Source organism: Malaclemys terrapin, chromosome 21 (genome assembly GCF_027887155.1).
Source record: "Malaclemys terrapin pileata isolate rMalTer1 chromosome 21, rMalTer1.hap1, whole genome shotgun sequence".
NCBI classification, from domain to species: domain Eukaryota; kingdom Metazoa; phylum Chordata; order Testudines; family Emydidae; genus Malaclemys; species Malaclemys terrapin.
The window spans coordinates 18,634,466-18,656,410 of record NC_071525.1 but is presented as its reverse complement, the minus strand read 5'-3'; the positions used below and the strand labels follow the sequence as shown (position 1 = coordinate 18,656,410).

The 21,945-nt window shown below is 50.4% G+C and overlaps 2 protein-coding genes across 3 annotated transcripts; both read right to left on the bottom strand.

Moving 5' to 3' along the window:
- Window positions 1-8,641: 8,641 nt before the first annotated feature.
- LOC128826816 (probable G-protein coupled receptor 33) lies at window positions 8,642-10,330 on the bottom strand. The gene is made up of 2 exons (XM_054010308.1): window positions 10,307-10,330; window positions 8,642-9,691 (listed from the first exon to the last, which is right to left on the bottom strand). Exons 1-2 carry the CDS (start codon window positions 10,310-10,312, stop codon window positions 8,642-8,644), a joined length of 1,056 nt encoding a protein of 351 aa, XP_053866283.1. The 5' UTR covers window positions 10,313-10,330.
- Window positions 10,331-17,793: 7,463 nt separating this feature from the next.
- Window positions 17,794-20,112, bottom strand: LOC128826828 (probable G-protein coupled receptor 33). Of its 2 annotated transcripts, none has more exons than XM_054010327.1 (2): window positions 20,059-20,112; window positions 17,794-18,849 (listed from the first exon to the last, which is right to left on the bottom strand). In XM_054010327.1, exon 2 carries the CDS (start codon window positions 18,841-18,843, stop codon window positions 17,794-17,796), a length of 1,050 nt encoding a protein of 349 aa, XP_053866302.1. In that variant the 5' UTR covers window positions 18,844-18,849; window positions 20,059-20,112. The 2 variants fall into 2 exon arrangements, with proteins under 2 accessions (XP_053866302.1, XP_053866301.1); XM_054010326.1 differs by having other exon boundaries at window positions 20,033-20,068.
- Between the last annotated feature and the right edge of the window lie 1,833 nt (window positions 20,113-21,945).

Sequence of the window (21,945 nt, the reverse complement as noted above, 5' to 3'; positions counted from 1 at the left end):
TGGGGTGGGAGTCAGGACTCCGGGGTTCTATCCATGGATCCGGGAAGGGATGAGGTCCAGTGAGATAGATCAGGGGGCATGGGTGTTGGGAGCCAGGAATCCTGCTTCTTCCTGCAACGGGTGGGGGGACTTGCCTTTTTGTGCATGGAGGAGAATGAAATGCAGGGGTTGTCCATGCTAGAGCTCCACACTTCTGTCTCTCTCTCCCTCTTCTCCAATCCCCTTTGTGTTATTCCCACACCTCCTTCAGGTCTCACCGCCCAGCTAGCCCCACCCAGCCCCTCACAGCCCTGCCGCTTTCCCAGCCAGCCCGGCCCTTCACAGCACCTCTGATTCCCGACCAACCTGATCCCTCATGGCTCCATCCAGCTTCCCAACCGACCTAACATCTCATGGCCCCTCCACCTTCCCGGCCAGCCCAGCCCCTAATGGCACCTCCGCCTTCCCGGCCAGCCCAGCCCCTAATGGCAACCGCGCCTTCCCAGCAGGCCCGGCTCCTCATGGCCGCCCCAACTTTCCAGCCAGCCCAAAAACTCACCCCAGCTCTTCTCTAGTGCTTTTCCTCAGTAGATCTGAACATATTTTACCAAAGAGGTTAGTAGCAGTCTCCTGGTTATCACAAATGGGGAAACTGAGGCACATAGTGTGGAAGTGACTTGGCCAAGGTCACCCAGATGGCCAGTGGCAGAGTCAGGAATAGTACCAAGGTCTCCTGAGAGGCAATCTTGGTCTCTATCTACCCTGCCTCCCTAGAAGGTGAGCTCTCTTGTGCAGGGACTCACTTTCAACTCTCTGTTTGTACAGCGCCTTGCACAGCAGGGCCCTGGGTCAGGTCTTGGGCTCCCAGAACTACCGGAAATAAAATATAATAAGTAATAATCAATCCTGGGTGTTACTTGAACTACAGGTTTGTTGCATCGTAGGTGCATTTAAAATGCGCGATTTCAGCTTTACGCGGTCGGCAAAACCAAAAGAGAAAAATAACAAGTTAAATACTGTTTCTGTAGTGCGGGCGATTCTGCCCGCCATTACAGTCAATGTAATTTTGACTATACACGATTTTTGCTTCAGGCGCTGACTGCGGAACGTAACCCCAGCGTAAGATGAGACAGACCTGTACATAGATTCAAGGTTTGTGGGGCGGCTCTGAAATACTTTACAACAACCATGTGACCTGCTCACTGGAATATTTAATGTGTGCAAGTTCTGGCTTAGTTTAAGAATAGCCAATAAGGAAAACAAGCCAGCAGAACAAAGTGTGGCTCCAGGGAAACCACCTGTGGCCATTCAATCAAGGTGGAAATGACCTATTCACAACAGTTGACAAGAAGGTGTGAGTATCAACAGTGGGGAAATTACTTTTTGTAGTGTCCATCCACTCCCAGTCTTTATTCAGGCCTAATCTGATGTTGTCCAGTTTGCAAATTAATTCCAGTTTTGCAGTTTCTCGTTGAAGTCTGGTTTTGAAGGGTTTTTTGTTGAAGAATGGCCACTTTTAGGTCTGTTATTGAGTGTACTGGAAAATTGAAGTGCGCTCCTACTGGTTTTTGAATGTTATAATACTTAATGTCTGATTTGTGTCTATTCATTCTTTTGGTCGGAGATTGTCCAGTTTGGCCAACGTATATGGCAGAGGGGCATTGCTGGCACATGATGGCACTACAAAAAGTAATTTTCCCTCTGTTGATATTCACCCCTTCTTCTCAACTGTTGAGAATAGGCTACTTCCAACTTGATTGAATTGACTTCATTAGCACTGACCCCCGCACTTGGTAAGACAACTCTCATCTGTTCATGTGCTGTAATATATATACTGCTTACTGTATTTTTCACTCCATGCATCTGACAAAGTGGGTTTTAGCCCACGAAAGCTTAGATGGATGAGGACAACATCAGACTCCTCATCTATAGGTGTAAAGACTAAGAACAGTGCCTGTGGTCCGCCCCCGCCCCTCCGCCCCTGTCAGCACACCGCTCAGTGCCTGTGTTTCGCACTCCAGATTTCCTGTGCAAGCTATACCCTGCAGAGGTGTAAACAGCATGTGAACCAAAGTACAAACATTTTAGTAGTGGAACAACTTTTGAAATATTTCTGTACCAGTCCCTGCCCTCATTCAATAGCCGAGTTCAGGGGCTGTCCATGCTCTGCATTTCATGAAGGTCCGAGCCTTTGGTTTTTCCCTGGCTCTGCACCAAGAATGCCCTGACAATCTGAAAATGAGAAATCAGCTCATATTTTGGGGAGAGGGGCTGAATCCCAGGAGCTCCTTGACCCAATGGTCCCAAATTTGCCACACTAACCCCACCCCAGACTCCGTTGCAGAGTACCAGTTTTCAAGGCAGTTACCCTACACACAGGGGTCTCAGTGGCATTTGGATAGTAGCAGCAGCTCAAATTCAGGGGGCTCCATCTCATGAACTCCGCAACCAAATGGACACCCATTTCCCAAGCAGACTCTAGCACAACACATGAGACCTGTCACAACTAGGAGGAGCTGGCTCTGATCTTGCTTCAGGGTCTGGGACTAGCTGGTTCAGGGAGGTAGGGATAGGTGGTGTTGACTTCTAGCATGCAGGAGCTGGGGCCAGTGGAACTCACTGCTACATGGTGGAAAAAAACATCTCTCCCTGACCCCGCCTGTTATACACACACACAGGGACTGCTGCTACACCCTGACTCCAGAGCGTGCAGGGTCCTTCTCACCCTCATTGTAACACAGGAAGCCGCAATACACCAACCTGCTTCTCTGCCCAGGAATCTCTGGGCTATTGTCTCTGTCAGCGACTGCGCCCCCACGCCCCCGGCCCTGTTAGCATGATGTCCTCTGTGCTCTGCAGACTGGCCTAAGGTTTAGACCACGGGAGACTGGGAGCCAGGACTCCTGAGTTCCATTCCTGCGTCTGGGAAGTGAGTCAGGTCTAGTGGGTTAGAGCTGCAGGAGTGGGAGGCAGGACTCCTGGGCTGTGGGAGGGATGGGGGTTCTGGTGTCTTAGAGCTTTGTAAATGGGGAACACCTCACCTGATTAACCTGAAACAAGAGAAAAAAATCATCCATGTCACAGACCCCACCTACTCCCTCTGTCTATTGAGTCTCCATGTTAACCCCATTAATTCCCAGTGGAAGGGAATCCCACTGTTTGCCTTGGTAATAGCAAATGTCTGTGGCATCTAGGTAGGATTAACAAAGAAATTCCCCTTCAGACCCAACGAGGTGCAGCTGCTCATTGTCTCGACTCACCTGGGCAGCGCCGGACCCAGCGCAGAGAGAGACTCGGATGGTGTGTGTTTCCCAGCAAAGTGTCTGTGAGTCTGTACTGCCCTGTGTGTTGAGCTCTCTCCCCTTAACTCTGTGTCTTCTACATGCTCCACCCCCAGCTGCTCCGTGAGATGGAGAAGCTACAAACCAAATTTGGAAATGATCATTCAGACACTGTCTAAGAAAAAAAAACACCTAAGAAACAGCCCCAGCCTCTCTAACCCACTATACACCACTCCCCTCCCAGCTCTGGGGCCAGAACCCAGATGTCCTGAGTCACCCCTCCCTTGCTCTAACCACTATCCCGAGGCCTCGGCAGGGAGCAAGTGCCAGGGATGCAGCAGGGATCTGGGTGCTGGGGCACCTCCCACCTGACCTGGTGCTTCTGCCGGGGAGTGGTGTCGGGGTGCTAGGATTTTCGCCTCCTTGCCCACCCAATGCTTCTTCCAGGGCTTCGGCATTTCCGCTGTTGGGGACGTCCATTTTTTTGGGTCCCCCAATTGGCCAGAGGCCCTAGGCACAGGCCCCATTGGTCCATTGGATAATTCACTACTGCCCAGCCAAGCGGGAAAGCACAGAAATGTTGGGAACTGCAGTACCCCCTGGGCAAATATCAACATCACCTGCCACCCATTGGAAGGAGTCATGTGTCCAAAGGGACTAGAGCTTCAACGGGGCTCTCAAAGAGGCACGTGCCCCAGAGATTCGTCCACGGCGGCTGGCATGAGTGTGGCCGGGCTGATGCCCCGGAGTTGGACGTGAGTGTGCAGAGAGGAAAGGGCTGCTGGATTCAGGTGGCCGCTTGCAACCAGGTGCTGCAGACGCTGAGCTCAGAACTGCCCAAGAAGTGTTAGAAATACCATCGAGTCCTGCTTTAAAAATTGTGGGTGGAGAAACCGTCAGGGTGGGACTTTTTTTAGTCTTTATCATCTTTAGCATATACCTCTTCGTCTTCTCCAATCCCCTTTGTGTTATTCTTACACCTCCTTAGGGTCTCACGGCCCCTCTGCATTCCCAACCAGCCCGGACTCTCACCGCACCTCCACCTTGCTGACTGGCTTCAACCCTCACGGCCCCTCCTCTTTCCCAGCCCCTCATGCCCCCTCCACCTTCCTGGCCAGCCCAGCCCCTCACGGCCCCTCCGCCTTCCTAAACGGCCCGACCCCTGACTGCCCCTCTGCCTTTCCAGCCAGCACGGCCACTCACAGCTCCTCCACCTGCCCTGCCAGCCCTGAAGCCAATGGGAGCAACCCCCAGCTAGTTGGGAAGGGAAGTCAAGTGGCAGCTGCAGGTGGCACCACCCTGGTGAGGCTGGCTGTGGGCTCTGCCTGTCGGTTCTTGGGTTGAGGATTAGGATGTTGATGACGTCCCTCTTGTCCTTCCATCTGGTCCTCATCTCCTGTTTTATAACTTTGTTCGTGTCTACATCAGCCTTGGTTTCTGCTGGGTCTTTGGTACGGCGATGTATGAGCTCCTCAATGCCTTCCTCTCCCTGGGCATACTCTCCACCATCTTCAACCTCACCCTCAGCAGCCTGGACCACTGCACCCTCACCTGCCTCCCCATCAGGTCCCGGCATCCCTGCACCATTGCCCTGCTCAGGAAGCTGTTCACGAGCATGTAGCTGGTTTCCTTCACTCTCAGCTCTCCCTAACTGAGTTTCTGGGAGCTCCTGGAGATGGAGGGGGCAGGTTCGCCTGCACCAATAGTTACACCTTCTCTGGAGAGGGGGACGAAACCGAGACACAGGCATGGAGAACATGTCTCCATCCAGTCCTGTTCGTGGTGCAGTTCCTGATAGGCTTCCTGCTGCCCCTCTGCACAAACGGGGGATGCCACAGCGGGACAGGGCTGGGGGAAACTGCCTTGATATCTGGCACTGAGGAATGGAGGCTGGGGTGTGGTTTGTGATGCAAATGTGGGGTCATTTGATCCAGAGGTTCCTGCGATACAGGCTCCTCCCCCCATACACACACTGATTGAACATTTTCAGATGGTTATAATGTTCTTGGTGCAGAGTGAGGGAAAATAGCAAAGAGGCCGAACTTGGGATGGCCCCTGAGCTCAGCTACGCAACGGGACCGAGGGCCGGTGCAGTCGTACTGCAAAAGTGAGTCCACTCCTCAAGCTGTTTGCACCTGTGCTAAATAGCAGTTCACACTTCTGTGGGTACGGCTTCCATCGGAAATTGAGTGTGAGTAACACCCACGTTGAACTAACACATGGGGGCTTAGAGACACAGCCACTGCTCTTTTGAATGAAGCATGGAGATGTTTGAGTTCTTGTTCCTATTATCACCTTTGACCTGGTGTCTTCAGCCACTAGGGGGCTGAATTGGGACCACACATGGCATGTAAGTCCTGTGCCAATAACCAATTATTTTGGTCTCTGGTTCTTCTGAGCACCAGAGTTGGTGGTGTGGGGATGACTCATTTCGAATGGCCTCAAATTATTATTATTAGCTAGCAAAAAGTTGTGGGGGTAGGGGGTGGAGATTGTTTTAATCTGAACAAAATGTTTTTTTTTTCTGAACTTGGTTTTTACACATTTTAAATGAATAAAAAGCTGTTTTGAATAAGAAAATTGAAATGTTTGATGTTGAAAATGTCAGCTTTTTGGTGGTTGAGAGAAACAATTTGGCAAATTGGACACTAATTCATTAAACATTTTGGTGTCATTAAGTCTACTGTAACTGCTAAACACCATTTACCCACAAAGCTAGGTTTGAACCCAGGAGTCCTGGCTTCTAGCCCCCTCCAACCTGCTAGATGCCACTCATCTCCCAGCAGCAGCAGAAGATCCCAAGAACTCTGAAGTGAAGTCAATAGCTCTACACTGATTTACACTGGTGAGGATCTGGTCTGTTCACTCCATGCCCTACTGCCTTACAGGCTTAATATTCCAAAATAATTGGTGATTATTTGTTATGGTTCTATTTTTGGAGGGTTTCTCAGATGAGCACCCTTAAAGAGTCCTGAATTTCCAAAAGAAGGAGCTGAAATCTTTGTGAACATCAGGCCTGTTAGAAAGTGTCTCAAGTCAGTACATGATTCCATGTGCTTGGAACCCTTCAGGTACTAGACCATGTCAGATCTGATTGGGTTTTAAGACATTGTCATACCTAGAACTCAAGAGGTTTAAGAACTAGGCAAATATCTAGAACTAATGCGGTACTAGTGTGTGTGTGTATATTATATATCTACATGTGTATGTGTATATGTATACACACACACACACACACACATTTAAAAACCACAATAGTATCCCTGAGTTCTAGACATTTGAGTGATTCTTGAACCTCAAACTGGTCCTATGTGGTCTACGATGTCATATATGAGATTGGAAACTAGGATGCTCTAGACCGCATAGGATCTCTTTGGGTTTTTAAATCTTGGCAGACCTAGAACCCAAGAAGTTCAGGAACCAGCCACATATCTAGAATGCATAGGATCCTATTGGCTTTTGAAACAAAGTGGTTTGGAAAACATGATGTCGAAATCTAACCTACATCAGATCAGATCGCATTCAAAACACTGACAGACCTGGGACGCAAGAGGTTAAGAACTGTCCAGGATTCCTAGAATACATGAGATCATATTAAATTATGAATCAGCAAGAGGTAGTATTTGTCATGTTTGGCAGTCTTGTTTCCTCTGAACAGTAGCAATGAGAAAAGATTTTTAAAACAGAGAGGCTACGCGCATGTCTAACTTTGCCCAGCCCTCCACGCAGGAGTGGTGGCCCACACAGGCCTGGCTTCCTGAAATACCCCAGTGGGTCCAGGTGACAACTGGTACAGCACCTCAACAACATCTGCCTGACGTCTGGATAGAATCAGAGATTCCAAGGCCAGAAGCAGCATGGTGGTCCCCTAGTCTAACCTGATGAGAACGTCCCTGAATTAGTCCTTTGTTGAACTAGAGCAGATCCATTAGAAATACCATCCAGTCCTGCTTTAAAAATTGCCAGTGATGAAGAATCAACAAGGGAGGACCTTTTTAACTCTTTATCATCTTTTGGATCTGCTTGGCCCCAGACTTGGCCAAGGTTTTGTAACTTAGCTGGAGTTGGCAGGTGGGATCTTCACAGTTACTGTGACCTTTGACCAGAGGTGCACAGGGCAGCCCACACTGAAAATGCCAAGATCAGGGCAGGCTGCAAAAAGGAGAGCAGATTCTCCCAAAACTGGTTGTTAACACTGTAGTTAGATTCACCAACCAGTCATAAGCTGTGCTCCTGATCCACCGCACTGGTTATCAAGAAGACAAGAAAAAAGAAAGAAATCCCACAGCTCCCTTTATTGCATTCCAATCTTAGGTTTCCAGTCAGAAGATAGGTTCAGTAAAGTGAGAAGTTACTTAATAGAATTTTAACTATATAAAATGTTCTTCTAATCCCCAAAGGGCCAGCCACATTCTCAGATCAATACTGGTTTGGATCTTACCCAAAATACAACACTGCCAGCCAATTCTTGATGGGCCATCGAACAACCTGGACAGTGCTGATGTAATCTATCTGGGGATGTCACCCAGACACACAGCACAGATTTGAGATATCAATATACCACACATATTTACAACTTATGATACAAAAAGAATGCATACACCTAAACAAGCATATCATATTTATCAAATGATAACTTTTCCACTGATAGCTTACACGGCATATCAGGTATGTTCCAATACAATTTTGTATCCATAATATTATGAATGATCGCCCATACTCCATACAGAGTTACTTTTATTAGCTTGGAGGTTCTCTCTTCACCACCCTGGAATGTTCATGGACAGGTGGATTCTCTGGTGCACCTCTTTATTCTATCATCCTGTTTTCCTTACTGGCCACTCTTAAACTAAGCCAGAGCCTCCCCACATGAAATATCCCAGTGAGCTGGTCACAAGGTGTTTGTAAATTAGGTCAGAGATGCCCCACAAACCTTACAGAAACTATGCAGTTCAAGGAAAACCTGGGAATCATTATTATTTTTTTTCATTTCAGTAGTGCTGGGAGCCCCAATCCTGGCCCAGAACCCCGCTGTGCTAGGTGCGGTACAAACACAGAGCAAAAAGACAGAACCAGTCCCAGAAAGCTCAATGTGTAAGAAGATGAAATAGAAAGAAACCTCATCTGGGATGAAGGAGACAGGCGTTTGTTCCAGTTCTGCCACTGACCTGCTGGGTGACCTTGCCCAAGTCACTTCCCCACTAGAATGTATGGGACCTAGAACATATGGGATTCTGGAGACAGCAGGGAATCTAGAATCCAGGGATACTGAGGGGTTTATAAACAATGAGATACCTCGATCCCATCAGCTTTCAGAACCAGCAGGAATCTAGGAACAAAAGGGATGCCAAGTTTTCAACTCTCCCTAAGTCTGGGCACCTTCAGACCATCTCTTCTTTTGATTTCTCAACTTCTGACACCTGTCTTCCATTAGATTCAGGGGCACTGAGATCATCAACAAAAGCCTCTTTGGCCAGAGTGATAAGAGACGTCCTGAAGACCTGCCAGAACTTCTCTCCCACAAAGAGGTAGAGGATGGGAGAGAAGGAGGCATTGAAGCAGGATGTTAAGGTGTAAATTACCAGGAGGGCATCTGTCACTGACTCTGGCACCTCCTTCTCGTAGAGCTTCAAGCCGTGGTAGAGGTGGTAGGGCAGCCAGCCAAGGAAGAAGGAAACCATCGTGGCCATCATGACTTTGAAGGGCTTCCCTGCCCATGACAGTTTCTTCTCCTTCATCTTCAGCCCCACGCGGACATAGCATCCCACGATGGTGCAGAAGGGCAGCAGGAATCCCAGCAGGAACCGGACCATGAAGATGGCCAGGTGGGTCTGTCTGCCCAGGTTCTGCGTCTCCGCTCCATTCCAGTTCCCGGAGATGTTGTAATTATTGATGCAGGTAATCCTGCTCCTGTCCACCACGCGGGTCTCCCGGAAAGCCAAGTAGGGAGCACTGAGACTGAAGGAGGCCAGCCACACGCCCACGACCAGCTTCCATGCCCGGGGCATGGTGCGGTGATTCCTCGACCAAATGGGATGGTGAGTGAGGGTGTAGCGGTCCAGACTGATGAGTGTGAGAAGGAAGACGGAGGAGAACATGCCCATGGAACCGAAGGCATTGAGAAGCTTGCACATGGCCAGGCCAAAGACCCAGTGGAAACCCAGGAGGACATAGATGGCGAAGAAGGGGATCAGCAGGGTGAAGAGAAGGTAGCAGGAGACCAGGTGAAGGAACCAGAGCGTGGTCACCGTCCTCCTCATCTTCAGCCCCAGCACCCACAGGAACATCCCGTTCCCCACCACACCCACCAGGAAGGTGATGAAGAGCAAAACAGCAGAGGCCAGGTGAGAGATCTTTGTGATCTCTGTGGTCTTGCTGGAATTTGCCACTGTGGTTGGTGGGAGTGCCGAGATATCTTGTTCCATGGTACCCTGGGAAGAGACAGAAGAGGGGTTGGAAGGGATGACAGTGGAGGCAAAAAGGGAGAGTGGAAGAGGAGAAGTGATTAGTACCAGATTGGGGTAGGAAGGTAACATTGGAGAGGACCTCACTGGGCACCCTTTGGTCCTCCAGAATATCCAGCCTGGATATTCTCAGAAACTGGGCTATAGCTGGTGGAACTCACTGCTACAGGATAGAGCTGTGAGCAATAGAGGAGGACAAGGGGGATAGCAGACGTGGGAGGAGTGGAGAAGGGGACACTCTAGTAGATCAAACATACAGCTATGCAGAGAATACCACATAGCTGTGATCTGGATGTGTGGCTGGCTCAAGGGAACAGGGAATGGGTCCTGGGGCCTTTCCCCTCTAGTTTGGCCAGCTCCAATCTGGCCCCAGGGCAGGGGATCAGGCCTACTCAGTTGGGGGTGCGGGGGAATTGGTGCTGTTGACTCCTAGCATGCAGAAGCTGGTGCCAGTGGAACTCACTGCTACAAGGAAGAAAAATCCACCCCTCCCCCTCCCATCCCCATCTCTTGTGCTTATCTGCCAGCCACAGGAACTGCTGCTACACCCTGACTCATGAGAGTTTGCAGGGTCCTTCTCACCCTCATTGTAACACAGGAAATCTCAATCCACAGCCTCATTAGCTCTGTAGAAAGGCCTAATGATTAGAGAATGGTGGAGGGACTGGGAGGCAGGACTCCTGGGCACTGGGAGGGACGGTGGGATCCTGTTTCTTAGACACTTCTAATGGGGAGCACCTCATCTGATTACCATGAAACAAGAGCGAAAATTTACCCACATTACAGATCTCATCTACTATCTCTGTCTACTGAGTGCCCCATGTTAACCCCAGTGCTACCCGATGGCAGGGAGTCTCACAGTCTAACCCCACAGATACCCAGTAGCAGGGAGTTTCACAGGCCAACACCACGAATACCCAGTGGTGGGAGTTTCACGGGCTAACACCACTGATACTCCATGGCAGGGAATCCAACTGGTTTGCCTTTACAATAGCAATAGCAAATGTCTGTGGTTTCTAGGTGGCCTTAGCAAGGAAATTCCCCTTCAAACCCAACAACGTCAGACTCACCTGGGCAGCAAGTGGTGAAAACACATACCCAGCCCAGAGACTCGAATGCCCAGCAAAGCGTCTGTTTGTCTGTCTTCGCCTCAGTACTGCCCTGTGTGTTGAGTTCACTCCCCTTAACTCTGTGTCTACTACATGCTCCACCCCCACTTGCTCTCTAAATAGAAAAGCTGCAAACCATAAATGGAAATCAACATTCGGACACTGTCTTATCAGAGCAACCACCTAAGAAATAGCCATTGCTTTAAAACTAGCCCCCATTCCCCTGCCAGAGCCAGGGCTAGAACCCAGTGGGCGGTCTAGTCATGGCCACAAGCCCACCTTGCTAGGCACTGTATAAAGAGAGAGGAAAGAGACAGATCTTGCATGAGGGAGCTTACTGTCAGGGTCGATAGAGACCTGAACCAGGTCTCAGGAGGCCTTGGTACTATTCCTGGCTCTGCCATTGGCAGACTGAATGCTCTGGGGCAAGTCACTGCTGCATTCTATGCCTCGGTTTCCCCATTTGTAAAATCCAGGAGACGGCTACTGACCTCCTTGGCAAAGTTCTTTGAGATCTACTGAGATAACTGGCTCTGTGGATATGGAGAAAGTGGTGGACATGATATATCTTGACTTTAGCAAAGCTTTTGATACGGTCTCCCACAGTATTTTTGCCAGCAAGTTAAAGAAGTATGGGCTGGATGAATGGACTATAAGGTGGATAGAAAGCTGGCTAAATCATGGGGTCATGATCAATGGCTTGATGTCTAGTTGGCAGGTGGTATCAAGCGGAGTGCCCCAGGGGTCTGTCCCAGGGCCGGTTTTGTTCAACATCTTCATTAATGATCTGGATGATAGGATGGATTGCACCCTCAGCAAGTTCACAAATGATACTAAGCTGGCAGGAGAGGTAGATACGCTGGAGCGTATGGATAGGGTCCAGAAAGATCTAGACAAATTGGAGCACTGGGCCAAAAGAAATCTGATGAGTTTCAACAAGGAAAAGTGCAGAGTCTTGCACTTAGGATGGAAGAATCCCATCCACCGCTACAGGCTGGGGACCGACTGGATAAGCAGCAGTTCTGCAGAAAAGGACCTGGGGATTACAGTGGATGAGAAGCTGGATATGAATCAGCAGTGTACCCTTGTTGCCAAGAAGACCAATAGCATATTGGGCTGTATTAGAGGGAACATTGCCAGCATATCGAGGGAAATGATTATTCCCCCCTATTCACCACTGGTGAGTATTGAATACAGTTTTGGGGCCCCAACTACAGAAAGGATGTGGACACATTGGAGAGAGTTCAGCGGAGGGCAAGAAAAATGATTAGAGTGCTGGGGCACATGACTTACCAGGAGAGGCTGAGGGAACTGGGCTTGTTTAGTCTGCAGAAGAGAAGAGTGAGGTGGGATTTGATAGCAGCCTTCAACTACGTGATGAGGGGGGTTGCAAAGAGGATGGAGTTTGACTGTTCTCAGTGATGGCAGATGACAGAACAAGCAGCAATGGTCTTAAGTTGCAGTGGGGGAGGTCTAGGTTGGATATTAGGAAACACTATTTCACTAGGACGGTGGTGGTGAAGCACTGGAATGGGTTCCCTAGGGAGGCGATGGAATCTCCATCCTTAAAGGTTTTTGAGGCCCGGCTTGACAAAGCCCTGGCTGGGATGATTTAGTTGGGGATTGGTCCTGCTTTGAGCAGGGGACTGAACTAGATGACCTCCTGAGGTCTCTTCCAACCCTAATATTCTATGATTCTATGAAAACCAAGAATCAGTATATTTTGTTAAAATGATTCATACATTCATACATTCCATCAGATACGAGCTGGATGGAGGAATCCCTGGCTCTCTGGCCTGGGCTATGCAGGAGCTCAGATGGGATGATCGGAACAGGAATAGAACCCAGGAGTCTGGACTCCCATCTTCACCCCCACCCCCCATCAAATCCATGACCCAAGCAGGAAGGGCCAGGGGGTGTGATTGACCAGTGGCAAATCTGACACCAATCAAATCCAATTTTGAGACCATCAACCTCTGGAACACCTTGCCACTGAATGCTGCCATGGCCAGTTGCTCAGCCAAAGGAAAGGATGTTGGGTCAGACGACAGGGAATGCCTGGAATTAAAGAGGTGGCCTGGGGGACTCAGGGCCACAGGAAACTCCTTGCCAATCACAGTCAGAAGAAAGCAAGAGGTGGTCCTATGAGTAAGGCTGCCTGTCTGTCACAGAGGTCAGGGAAGTCATAGATTCTGTGACTTTCTTTGACCTCCATCACTTCTGCAGCCGCAGGTGCTGGCTCAGGGGCCAGCAGCATCAGTTTGGGTGGAGGCTCAGGGCTGGGGCAGGTGGTTGGGGTTCAGGGTGGTGCTTACCTGGGGTGGGGGCTCCCTGCCTCCCACAGGCATGTCCCTGCAGCTCCTAGGCAGAGGGGCCAGGGGGCTCAGTGTGCTGCCTGCACCCGCAGGCACCGCCCCTGCAGCTCCCATTGGCTGCGGTACTTGGCCAATGGGAGCTGTGGAGTTGGCACTTGTGGTGGGAGCAGAACGTGGAGCCCCCCCTGGCCACACCTCCCCCTAGAAGCTGCAGAGACATGCTGGTCAGAACCAAGTAGGGACCCTGCAAGCCCTGCCAAACCCACCCCAAAGTGCTAGTGGGGGTCCTGGGCTGTGTGCCACTGCCCCCACCCTCCCAGCACCAGTGGTGGTCCTGGGCCATTCCCTGAGCACCCGTGAAACCCCCAGCCCCCCCCCCCTTCCCGAGTACCCCAGGCCCCCTGGCCCAAGTTTTAGTTAGGGGTATATAGTAAAAATCATGGACAGGTCACAAACCCTGAATTTTTGTTTACTGCTCATAACCTGTCCATGACATTTACTAAAAATACCTGTGACTAAAATGTAGCCTTACCTCTGGGTCCCTGGGCCGGAACCCGGAGTAGAGGGTGGGCCCGGGTTCCCCCCAACCCACCACTACAGGAACACCTCCTGGGAGGGGAAGTCAGGCCCCTGTCAGGACAGGAGGCTAAACTGTTCTAAAACAAGCCCTAGGGACAACAGGGACTGTGGGAGTTCTCTCACCAACCTCCTTGCTGGCTTATGATGAAAAGGGCTCAGTGGACTGTAACCCTGGCCCTAGAGAGAGAAGGGCTACGTGGAGAGTCACAGTGATCCACTGAGGCTAGCATATACCGCCTAGAAGCGCAGGACCCATAGAGGCAAGGTCAGAGCTCTGCCACAACATATTTATATCTATATCTATATACACACACAGAGAGACACATATATTTAAATACACAATAGTACCTCATGAGGTCCAGGCATTTGAGTGATTCTTGAACCTCTGGGGTTCTTATTCTGACAAAAACATTTAAAACCCAGACTGGTCCTTGTTGGCTAGGATGTCATATATGAGGTTGAAAACTAGGAGTCTCTAGACAACATAGGATCTCTTTGGGTTTTAAAATCGGCAGACCTAGAACCCAAGAGGTTCAAAAACCAGCCAAATATCTAGAATGCATAGGATCCAATTAGCTTCTGAAACATAAAGTGGCTTGGAAGACATGATATCTAAATCTAGTCTACGTCAGATCAGATCAGATCGGGTTCAGGGTACGAGGAAGATGAGGATGGAGATAATGTAGATAGTTCACAGCAGCAAGGAAGCGGAGAAACCGGTTTCCCCAACAGCCAGGATATGTTTATCACCCTGGACCTGGAAGCAGTAACCCCCGAACTCACCCAAGGCGTGCTCCCAGACCCTGAGGGTACACAAGGGACCTCTGGTGAGTGTACCTTTGTAAATATTACACATGGTTTAAAAGCAAGTGTATTTAATGATTAATGATTAATTTGCCCTGGCAATCGCGGCCAGTACAGCTACTGGAAAAGTCTGTTAACGTGTATGGGGATGGAGCGGAAATCCTCCAGGGACATCTCCAGAAAACTCTCCTTCATGTACTCCCAAAGCCTTTGCAAAAGGTTTCTGGGGAGGGCTGCCTTATCCCGTCCGCCATGGTAGGACACTTTACCACACCAGGCCAGTAGCACATAGTCTGGAATCATTGCATAACAAAGTACGGCAGCATATGGTCCCGGTGTTTGCTGATATGCAGACAACATCCATTCCTTATTTCTCTTTGTTATCCTCAGGAGAGTGATATCATTCACGGTCACCTGGTTGAAATGGGGTGATTTTATTAAGGGGACATTCAGAGGTGCCCGTTCCTGCTCGGCTGAACAGAAATGTTCCCCTCTGTTAGCCATGCGGTGGGGGGGAGGGGTGAAGTGATCATCCCAGAGAATTGGGTGTGTGTGTGCGGGGGGGGGGTAGTTGGGTTTGTGCTGCATGTTAACCCGGAAACCGCAGCCCCTCCTTTTACATTGCAAACCCATTTTAAATGGCCAACCCAATGGGTCCTTGTTATGGGAAATGAGGGCGCTGCTGTTTGAAACCATTCCCACATATTATGAAGATTTAAAAAAGCCAAAAGACTGTGGCTTACCATGGCTGCCTGCAAGCCAAAATCTGTTGCCTGGTACTGTGTGAGTGATCTCTCGCACCAAACCGGCAGGCCCTCAATATAAGAGGAAAAATGCGACCTTGTAATGAAAGCACATTTGCTGTGTAATGTGAACAGCAAAATTTAACGTGAAAGAGTGTACCCATTGTTCTCTAAAATGTATCTTTTTTAACCACCTCTCCCTTCTCCTCCACCAGCTGCAAATGTTTCTCCTTCCCAGAGGCTAGTGAAGATTAGAAGGAGAAAACGGTGGACTCGGGATGATATGTTCTCGGAGCTCCAGATGTCCTCCCACGCTGACAGAGCACAGCAGAATGTGTGGAGGCAGTCAATGTCAGAGTGCAAAAAAGCACAATATGAATGAGAGGAGAGGTGGCGGGCTGAATCACGGGCTGAAGAGAGCAAGTGGTGGGCTGAACGGATAGGTGGTGTCAGCTTGCTGACAGAAGGCAAGAGTCGATGCTCCGGCTGCTGGAGCATCAAACTGATATGCTCCAGCGTGTAGTTGAGCTGCAGGAAAGGCAGCAGGAGCAGAGACCACCGCTACAGCCCCTGTGTAACCAATAGCCCTCCTCCCCAAGTTCCATAGCCTCCTCACCCAGACGCACAAGAATGCGGTGGGGGGGGGGCTCCAGCTACCCAGGCACTCCACCCCAGATGATTGCCCAAGCATCAGAAGGCTGGCCTTCAATAAGTTTTAAAGTTTTAAACTGCAGTGTGTCCTTGTCCTTCCCTCCTCCCCCACCCCACCTGGCACTTCCCTCCTTCCCCACCCCTCCCGGGCTACCTTGGCAGTTATCCCCCTAATTGTGTGATGAATTAATAAAGAATGCATGAATGTGAAGTAACAATGACTTTATTGCCTCTGCAAGTGGTGCTCGAAGTGGGGACGGGAGGGTGGTTAGCTTACAGGGAAGTAGAGTGAACCGGTGGGGGGAGGGTTCATCAAGGAGAAACAAACAGAAGTTTCACACAGTAGCCTGGCCAGTCACAAAACTTGTTTTCAAAGCTTCTCTGATGCGCACCGTGCCCTGCTGTACTCTTCTAACCGCCCTGGTGTCTGGCTGCGTGTAATCAGAGGCCAGGTGATTTGCCTCAATCTCCCACCCCACCATAAATGTCTTCCCCTTACTCTCACAGATATTGTGGAGTGCACAGCAAGCAGCAATAACAATTAGAATATTGGCTTTGCTGAGGTCTATCCGAGTCAGTACACTGCGCCAGCGCGCTTTTAAACGTCCAAATGCACATTCCACCACCATTTGGCACTTGCTCAGCCTATAATTGAACAGGTCCTGACTACTGTCCAGGCTGCCTGTGTACGGCTTTATGAACCATGGCATTAAGGGTTAGGCTGGGTCCCCAAGGATAACGATAGGCATTTCAACATCCCCAATGGTTATTTTCTGGTCTGGAAAGAAAGTCCCTTCCTCCAGTTTTTGAAACAGACCAGAGTTCCTGAAGAGGCGAGCAATATGTACCTTTCCCGGCCATCCCACGTTGATGTTAGTGAAACATCCCTTGTGATCCACCATGGCTTGCAGAAGCATTGAAAAGTACCCCTTGCGGTTTATGTACTCAGTGGCTTGGTCCTCCGGTGCCAAGATAGGGATATGGGTTCCGTCTATCGCCCCACCACAGTTTGGGAATCCCATTGCAGCAAAGCCATCCACTATGACCTGCACGTTTCCCAGAATCACTACCCTGTATATCAGCAGGTCTTTGATTGCGTTGGCTACTTGGATCACATCAGCCCCCACAGTAGATTTGCCCACTCCAAATTGATTCCCGACTGACCGGTAGCTGTCTGGCGTTGCAAGCTTCCACAGGGTTATCGCCACTCACTTCTCAACTGTGAGGGCTGCTCTCATCCTGGTATTCTGGCGTTTCAGGGCAGGGGAAAGCAAGTCACAAAGTTCCTTGAAAGTGCCCTTACGCATGCGAAAGTTTTGCAGCCACTGGGAATCATCCCACACCTGCAACACAATGTGGTCCCACCAGTCTGTGCTTGTTTCCTGGGCCCAGAATCGGCATTCCACGCCATGAACCTGCCCCAGTAACACCATGATTTGCACATTGCTGGGACCTGTACTTTGAGAGAGGTCTATGTCCATGTCAATTTCCTCATCACTCTCGTCGCCGCGCTGCAATCGCTGCAATCACCTTCTCGCCTGGTTTTGCTTTGGCATATTCTGGCTCTGCATATACTCCAGGACAATGTGCGTGGTGTTCATAGTGCTCATAATTGCCGTGGTGATCTGAGCGGGCTCCATGATATCAGTGCTATGGCGTCTGGGCTGAAAAAAGGCATGAAAGTATTGTCTGAGGGAAGGAGTGACGAGAGACCTAGGATTCTGGAGACAGCAGGGAATCTAGAATCCAGGAACACTGAGGGGTTAATAAATATAGAGATATCTGGAACCCATTAGGCTTCAGAACCAGAAGGAATCTAAGAACAAAGGGGATGCCAAGTTTTCAACTCTCCCTAAGTTTAGGCACCTTCAGACCATTTCCTGTTTTGTGTTCTTGACTTGTGACCCTTGTCTTGCACTAGACGCAGGGGCACTGCTGCTGAGATCATCAACAAAAGCTGCATTGACCAGAGTGAAAAGAGACGTCTTGAAGACCTTCCAGAACTTCTCCCCCACAAAGAGGTAAAGGATGGGGGAGAAGGAGGCATTGAAGCAGGACGTGAAGGTGTAAATGACCAAGAGGGTACCCGTCACTGACTCTGGCACCTCCTTCTCATAGAGCTTCAAGCCATGGTAGAGGTGGTATGGCAGCCAGCCGAGGAAGAAGGAAACCATCGCAGCCACCATAACTTTGAAGGGCTTTCCAGCCCACGCCAGCTTCTTCTCCTTCATCTTCAGCCCCACACGGACATAGCATCCCACAATGGTGCAGAAGGGCATCAGGAAACCCAGCAGGAACCGGACCATGAAGACTGCCATGTGGACCCTTCTGCCCAGGTCCTGCGTCTTGGCTCCATTCCAGTCTCCAGAGATGTTGTAATTATTGATGCAGGCTATCCTGCCCCCATCCACCACGCGGGTCTCCCGGAAAGCCAGGTAGGGAGTGCTGAGACCGAAGGAGGCCAGCCACACTCCCACAGCCAGCTTCCAAGCCCAGGGCATGGTGCGGTGATTCCGGGACCAAATGGGATGGTGAGTGAGGGTGTAGCGGTCCAGACTGATGAGTGTGAGAAGGAAGACGGAGGAGAACATGCCCATGGAAATAAAGGCATTAAGAAGCTTGCACATGGTCATGCCAAAGACCCAGCGGAAATCCAGGAGGATGTAGATGGCAAAGAAGGGGATCAGCAGGGTGAAGAGGAGGTAGCAGGAGACCAGGTGGAGGAACCAGAGGGTGGTCACTGTCCTCCTCATCTTCAGCCCCAGCACCCACAGGTACAGCCCGTTCCCAACCACACCCACCAGGAAGGCGATGAAGAGCAACACAGCAGAGGCAAGGTGAGCAGTCTTCATGGTCTCTGTGGTCTTGCTGGAATTTGCCACTGTGGTTGGTGGGAGTGCCGAGATATCTTGTTCCATGGTACCCTGGGAAGAGACAGGAGAGGGGTTGGAAGGGATGACAGTGGAGGTGAAAAAGGAGAGTGGAAGAGGACAAGGGAGAAATACCAGAGTGGGTTAGGAAGGTAACACTGGAGAGGGCCTCGCTGGATAACGCTATTGTAATACACAGACTCTTCTATAATATACTACACCTAATGGATTCTGGTCCTCCAGGATATCCAGGCTGGATATTGTCAGAAATTGGGATATAGCCAGTAGAACTCAGTGCTACAGGATAGAGCTGTGAGCAGTAGGGGAGGAGTTGGGGAATAGCAGACATGGGAGGAGTGGAAAAGGGGACACTCTAGTAGATCAAATATACAGCTATGCAGAGAATACCATGTAGCTGTGATACAGATGTCTGGCTGGCTCAGGGGAGCAGAGATTGGGCCATGGGGCCTTTCCCTTCTAGGGTGGCCATCTCCAATCTGCCCCCAGGGCAGGTGATCAGGCCTACTCAGTTAGGAGAGGATCATTGCTGTTGACTCGTAGCATACTGGGTCCAGTGGAACTCACTGCTACAAGGAAGACAAAACCACCGCTCCCCCACCCATCTCTTATGCTCATCTGCCAGTCACAGGAATTGCTGCTACACCCTGACTCGTGAGAGCGTGCAGGGTCCTTCTCACCTACATTGTAACATAGGAAACCTCAATCCACCGAGCTGCTTCTCTGATGCCAGCCGTGCTGCCAGCTCTGCACTAGGGACCCCTGCCTCTGTCTGGGGTTTCCTCCCTCACAGACTTATTAGCTCTGCAGAAAGGCCTAATGATTAGAGAATGGTGGAGGGGCTGGGAGGCAGGACTCCTGGGCGCTGGGAGGGATGTGGGATCCTGTTTCTTAGACACTTCTAATGGGGAGCACCTCATCTGATTACCATGAAACAAAAGCAAAAAATTCACCCACATTACAGATCTCACCTACTACCTCTGTCTCTTGAATGCCCCATGTTAACCCCAGTGCTACCCAGTGGCACGGAGTCTCACAGTCTAACCCCACAGATACCAGTAGCAGGGAGTTTCACAGGCTAACCCCACTGATACCCCGTGGAATGGACTCCCACTGGTTTGCCTTTTCAATAGCAAATTTCTGTGGTTTCTAGGTGGCCTTACAAGGAAATTCCCCTTCAGACCCAATGAGGTGGCCTCTGCCAATCATCTTGACTCACCTGGGCAGCAAGTGGTGGAAACATACCAGGTGCAGAGACTCGGATGGTGTGTGTTTGCCCAGCAAAGTGTCTGTTTGTCTGTCCCCGCCTCAGTACTGCCCTGTGTGTTGAATTCGTTCCCCTTAACTCTGTGTCTACTACATGCTCCACCCCCACTTGCTCTCTAAATAGAAAAGCTACAAACCATAAATGGAAATGATCATTCGGACACTGTCTTAGCAGAGCAACCACCTAAGAAACAGCCATTGCTTTAAAACTAGCCCCCATTCCCCTGCCAGAGCCAGGGTTAGAACCAGAGCCAGGGGCTCGTCATGGCCACAAGCCCCACCCTGCTAGGCACTGTACAAATAGAGAGGAAAAAGACATATCTTGCATGAGAGAGCTTACTGTCTAAGGAGTCAGGGTCGATAGAGACTTGGACCAGGTCTCCGGAGGCCTTGGTATTATTCCTGGCTCTGCCACTGGCAGACTGAGTGCCCTGGACCAAGTCACTTCTGCACTCCGTGACTCAGTTTCCCCTTTTGTAAAATCCAGGAGACTGCTATTGACCTTCTTGGCAAAGTTCTTTGAGATCTACTGAGATAACTTGCTCTGTGGATATGGGGAAAGCGGTGGACGTGATATATCTTGACTATAGGAAATCTTTTGATATGGTCTCCCACAGTATTTTTGCAAGGAAGTTAAAGAAGTATGGGCTGGATGAATGGACTATAAGGTGGATAGAAAGCTGGCTAAATCGTTGGGCTCAGCAGGTCGTGATCAGCAGTGCGATGTTTAGTTGGCAGCCGGTATCAAGTGCAGTGCCCCAGGGGTCAGTCCTGGGGCCGATTTTGTTCAACGTCTTAATTAATGATCTGGATGGTGGGATGGATACACCCTCAGCAAGCTCGCAGATGACGCTAAGCTGGGGGGGGAGGCAGATACACTAGAGGGCAGGGAGAGGGTCCAGAGGGACCTAGACAAATTGGAGGACTGGGCCAAAAGAAATCTTATGAGTTTCAACAAGGACAGGTGCAGAGTCCGGCCCCTGGGCCGGCAGCAGCAACAGCAGTTTGGGTGTGGGAAGGGGCTCAGCACTGGGGCAGGCAGTTGGGGTGAGGGGCGGTGTTTACCTGGGTGGGTGGCCTCCCTGGCTCCCACCGGCATGTCCTTGCAGCTCCTAGGCTGAGGGGCCAGGGGGCTCAGTGTTGTGCCCGTGCCTGCAGGTACTGCTCCTGCAGCTCCCATTGGCTGTGGTTCTCAGCCAATGGGAGCTGCGGAGTCAGCGCTTGTGGTGAGAGCAGCACGCAGAGCTCCCCAGCCACCCCTCTCCCTAGGAGCTGCACACACATGCCGGTCAGAGCAGGGACCCTGCCAGCCCTGCCAACCCCACCCCCCTACACTCATGGGGGGTCCTGGGCTGTGTGCCCCCACCCCCACCCTCCCAGTGGTGGTACCGGGCCACTCCCTGAGCATCCGTGGCACCCCCAGACCGCCCCCCCAGAACACCTCAGTCCCAAGTTTTAGTTAAGGGTATATAGTAAAAATCACAGAAAGGTCACAGTCCCTGAATTTTTGTTTACTGCCCGTGACCTGTCCATGACTTTTACTAAAAATACCTGTGACTAAAACATAGCCTTACTTATGAGTAATGAGGACAAGCGGAGCCTTTCTAGCCAGGAGTTAAAACTCAGAGCAAGATGCTTGGAAAGGTGTTAGACCCACCTGTTTAGAACAGGAACCAACCCCTAGGCATAAGGGGCTAGCAGTGAATTTCCCAAAGAGGGAGATTATTCCACCCTCATCCACTAGGGGGTGTCTTGTGCCTTCCTTGGAAGCAGCTGGACTTTGCTAGAGACAAGACGCTGTTGTAGATAGGACCCTGAGCAGTTTTTCTCTGCTTGGGTATTCAAGCTTCAGCTGCTAGACCCAAT

Coding starts and splice junctions, on each gene's coding strand:
- LOC128826828 (XM_054010326.1), bottom strand. CDS start 20,056: ATGTTTCCACCACTTGCTGCCCAG. Junction 18,850..20,032: donor TTCCACCACTTGCTGCCCAG/GTGAGTCAAGAT, acceptor GTCTCTTCCCAG/GGTACCATGGAACAAGATAT.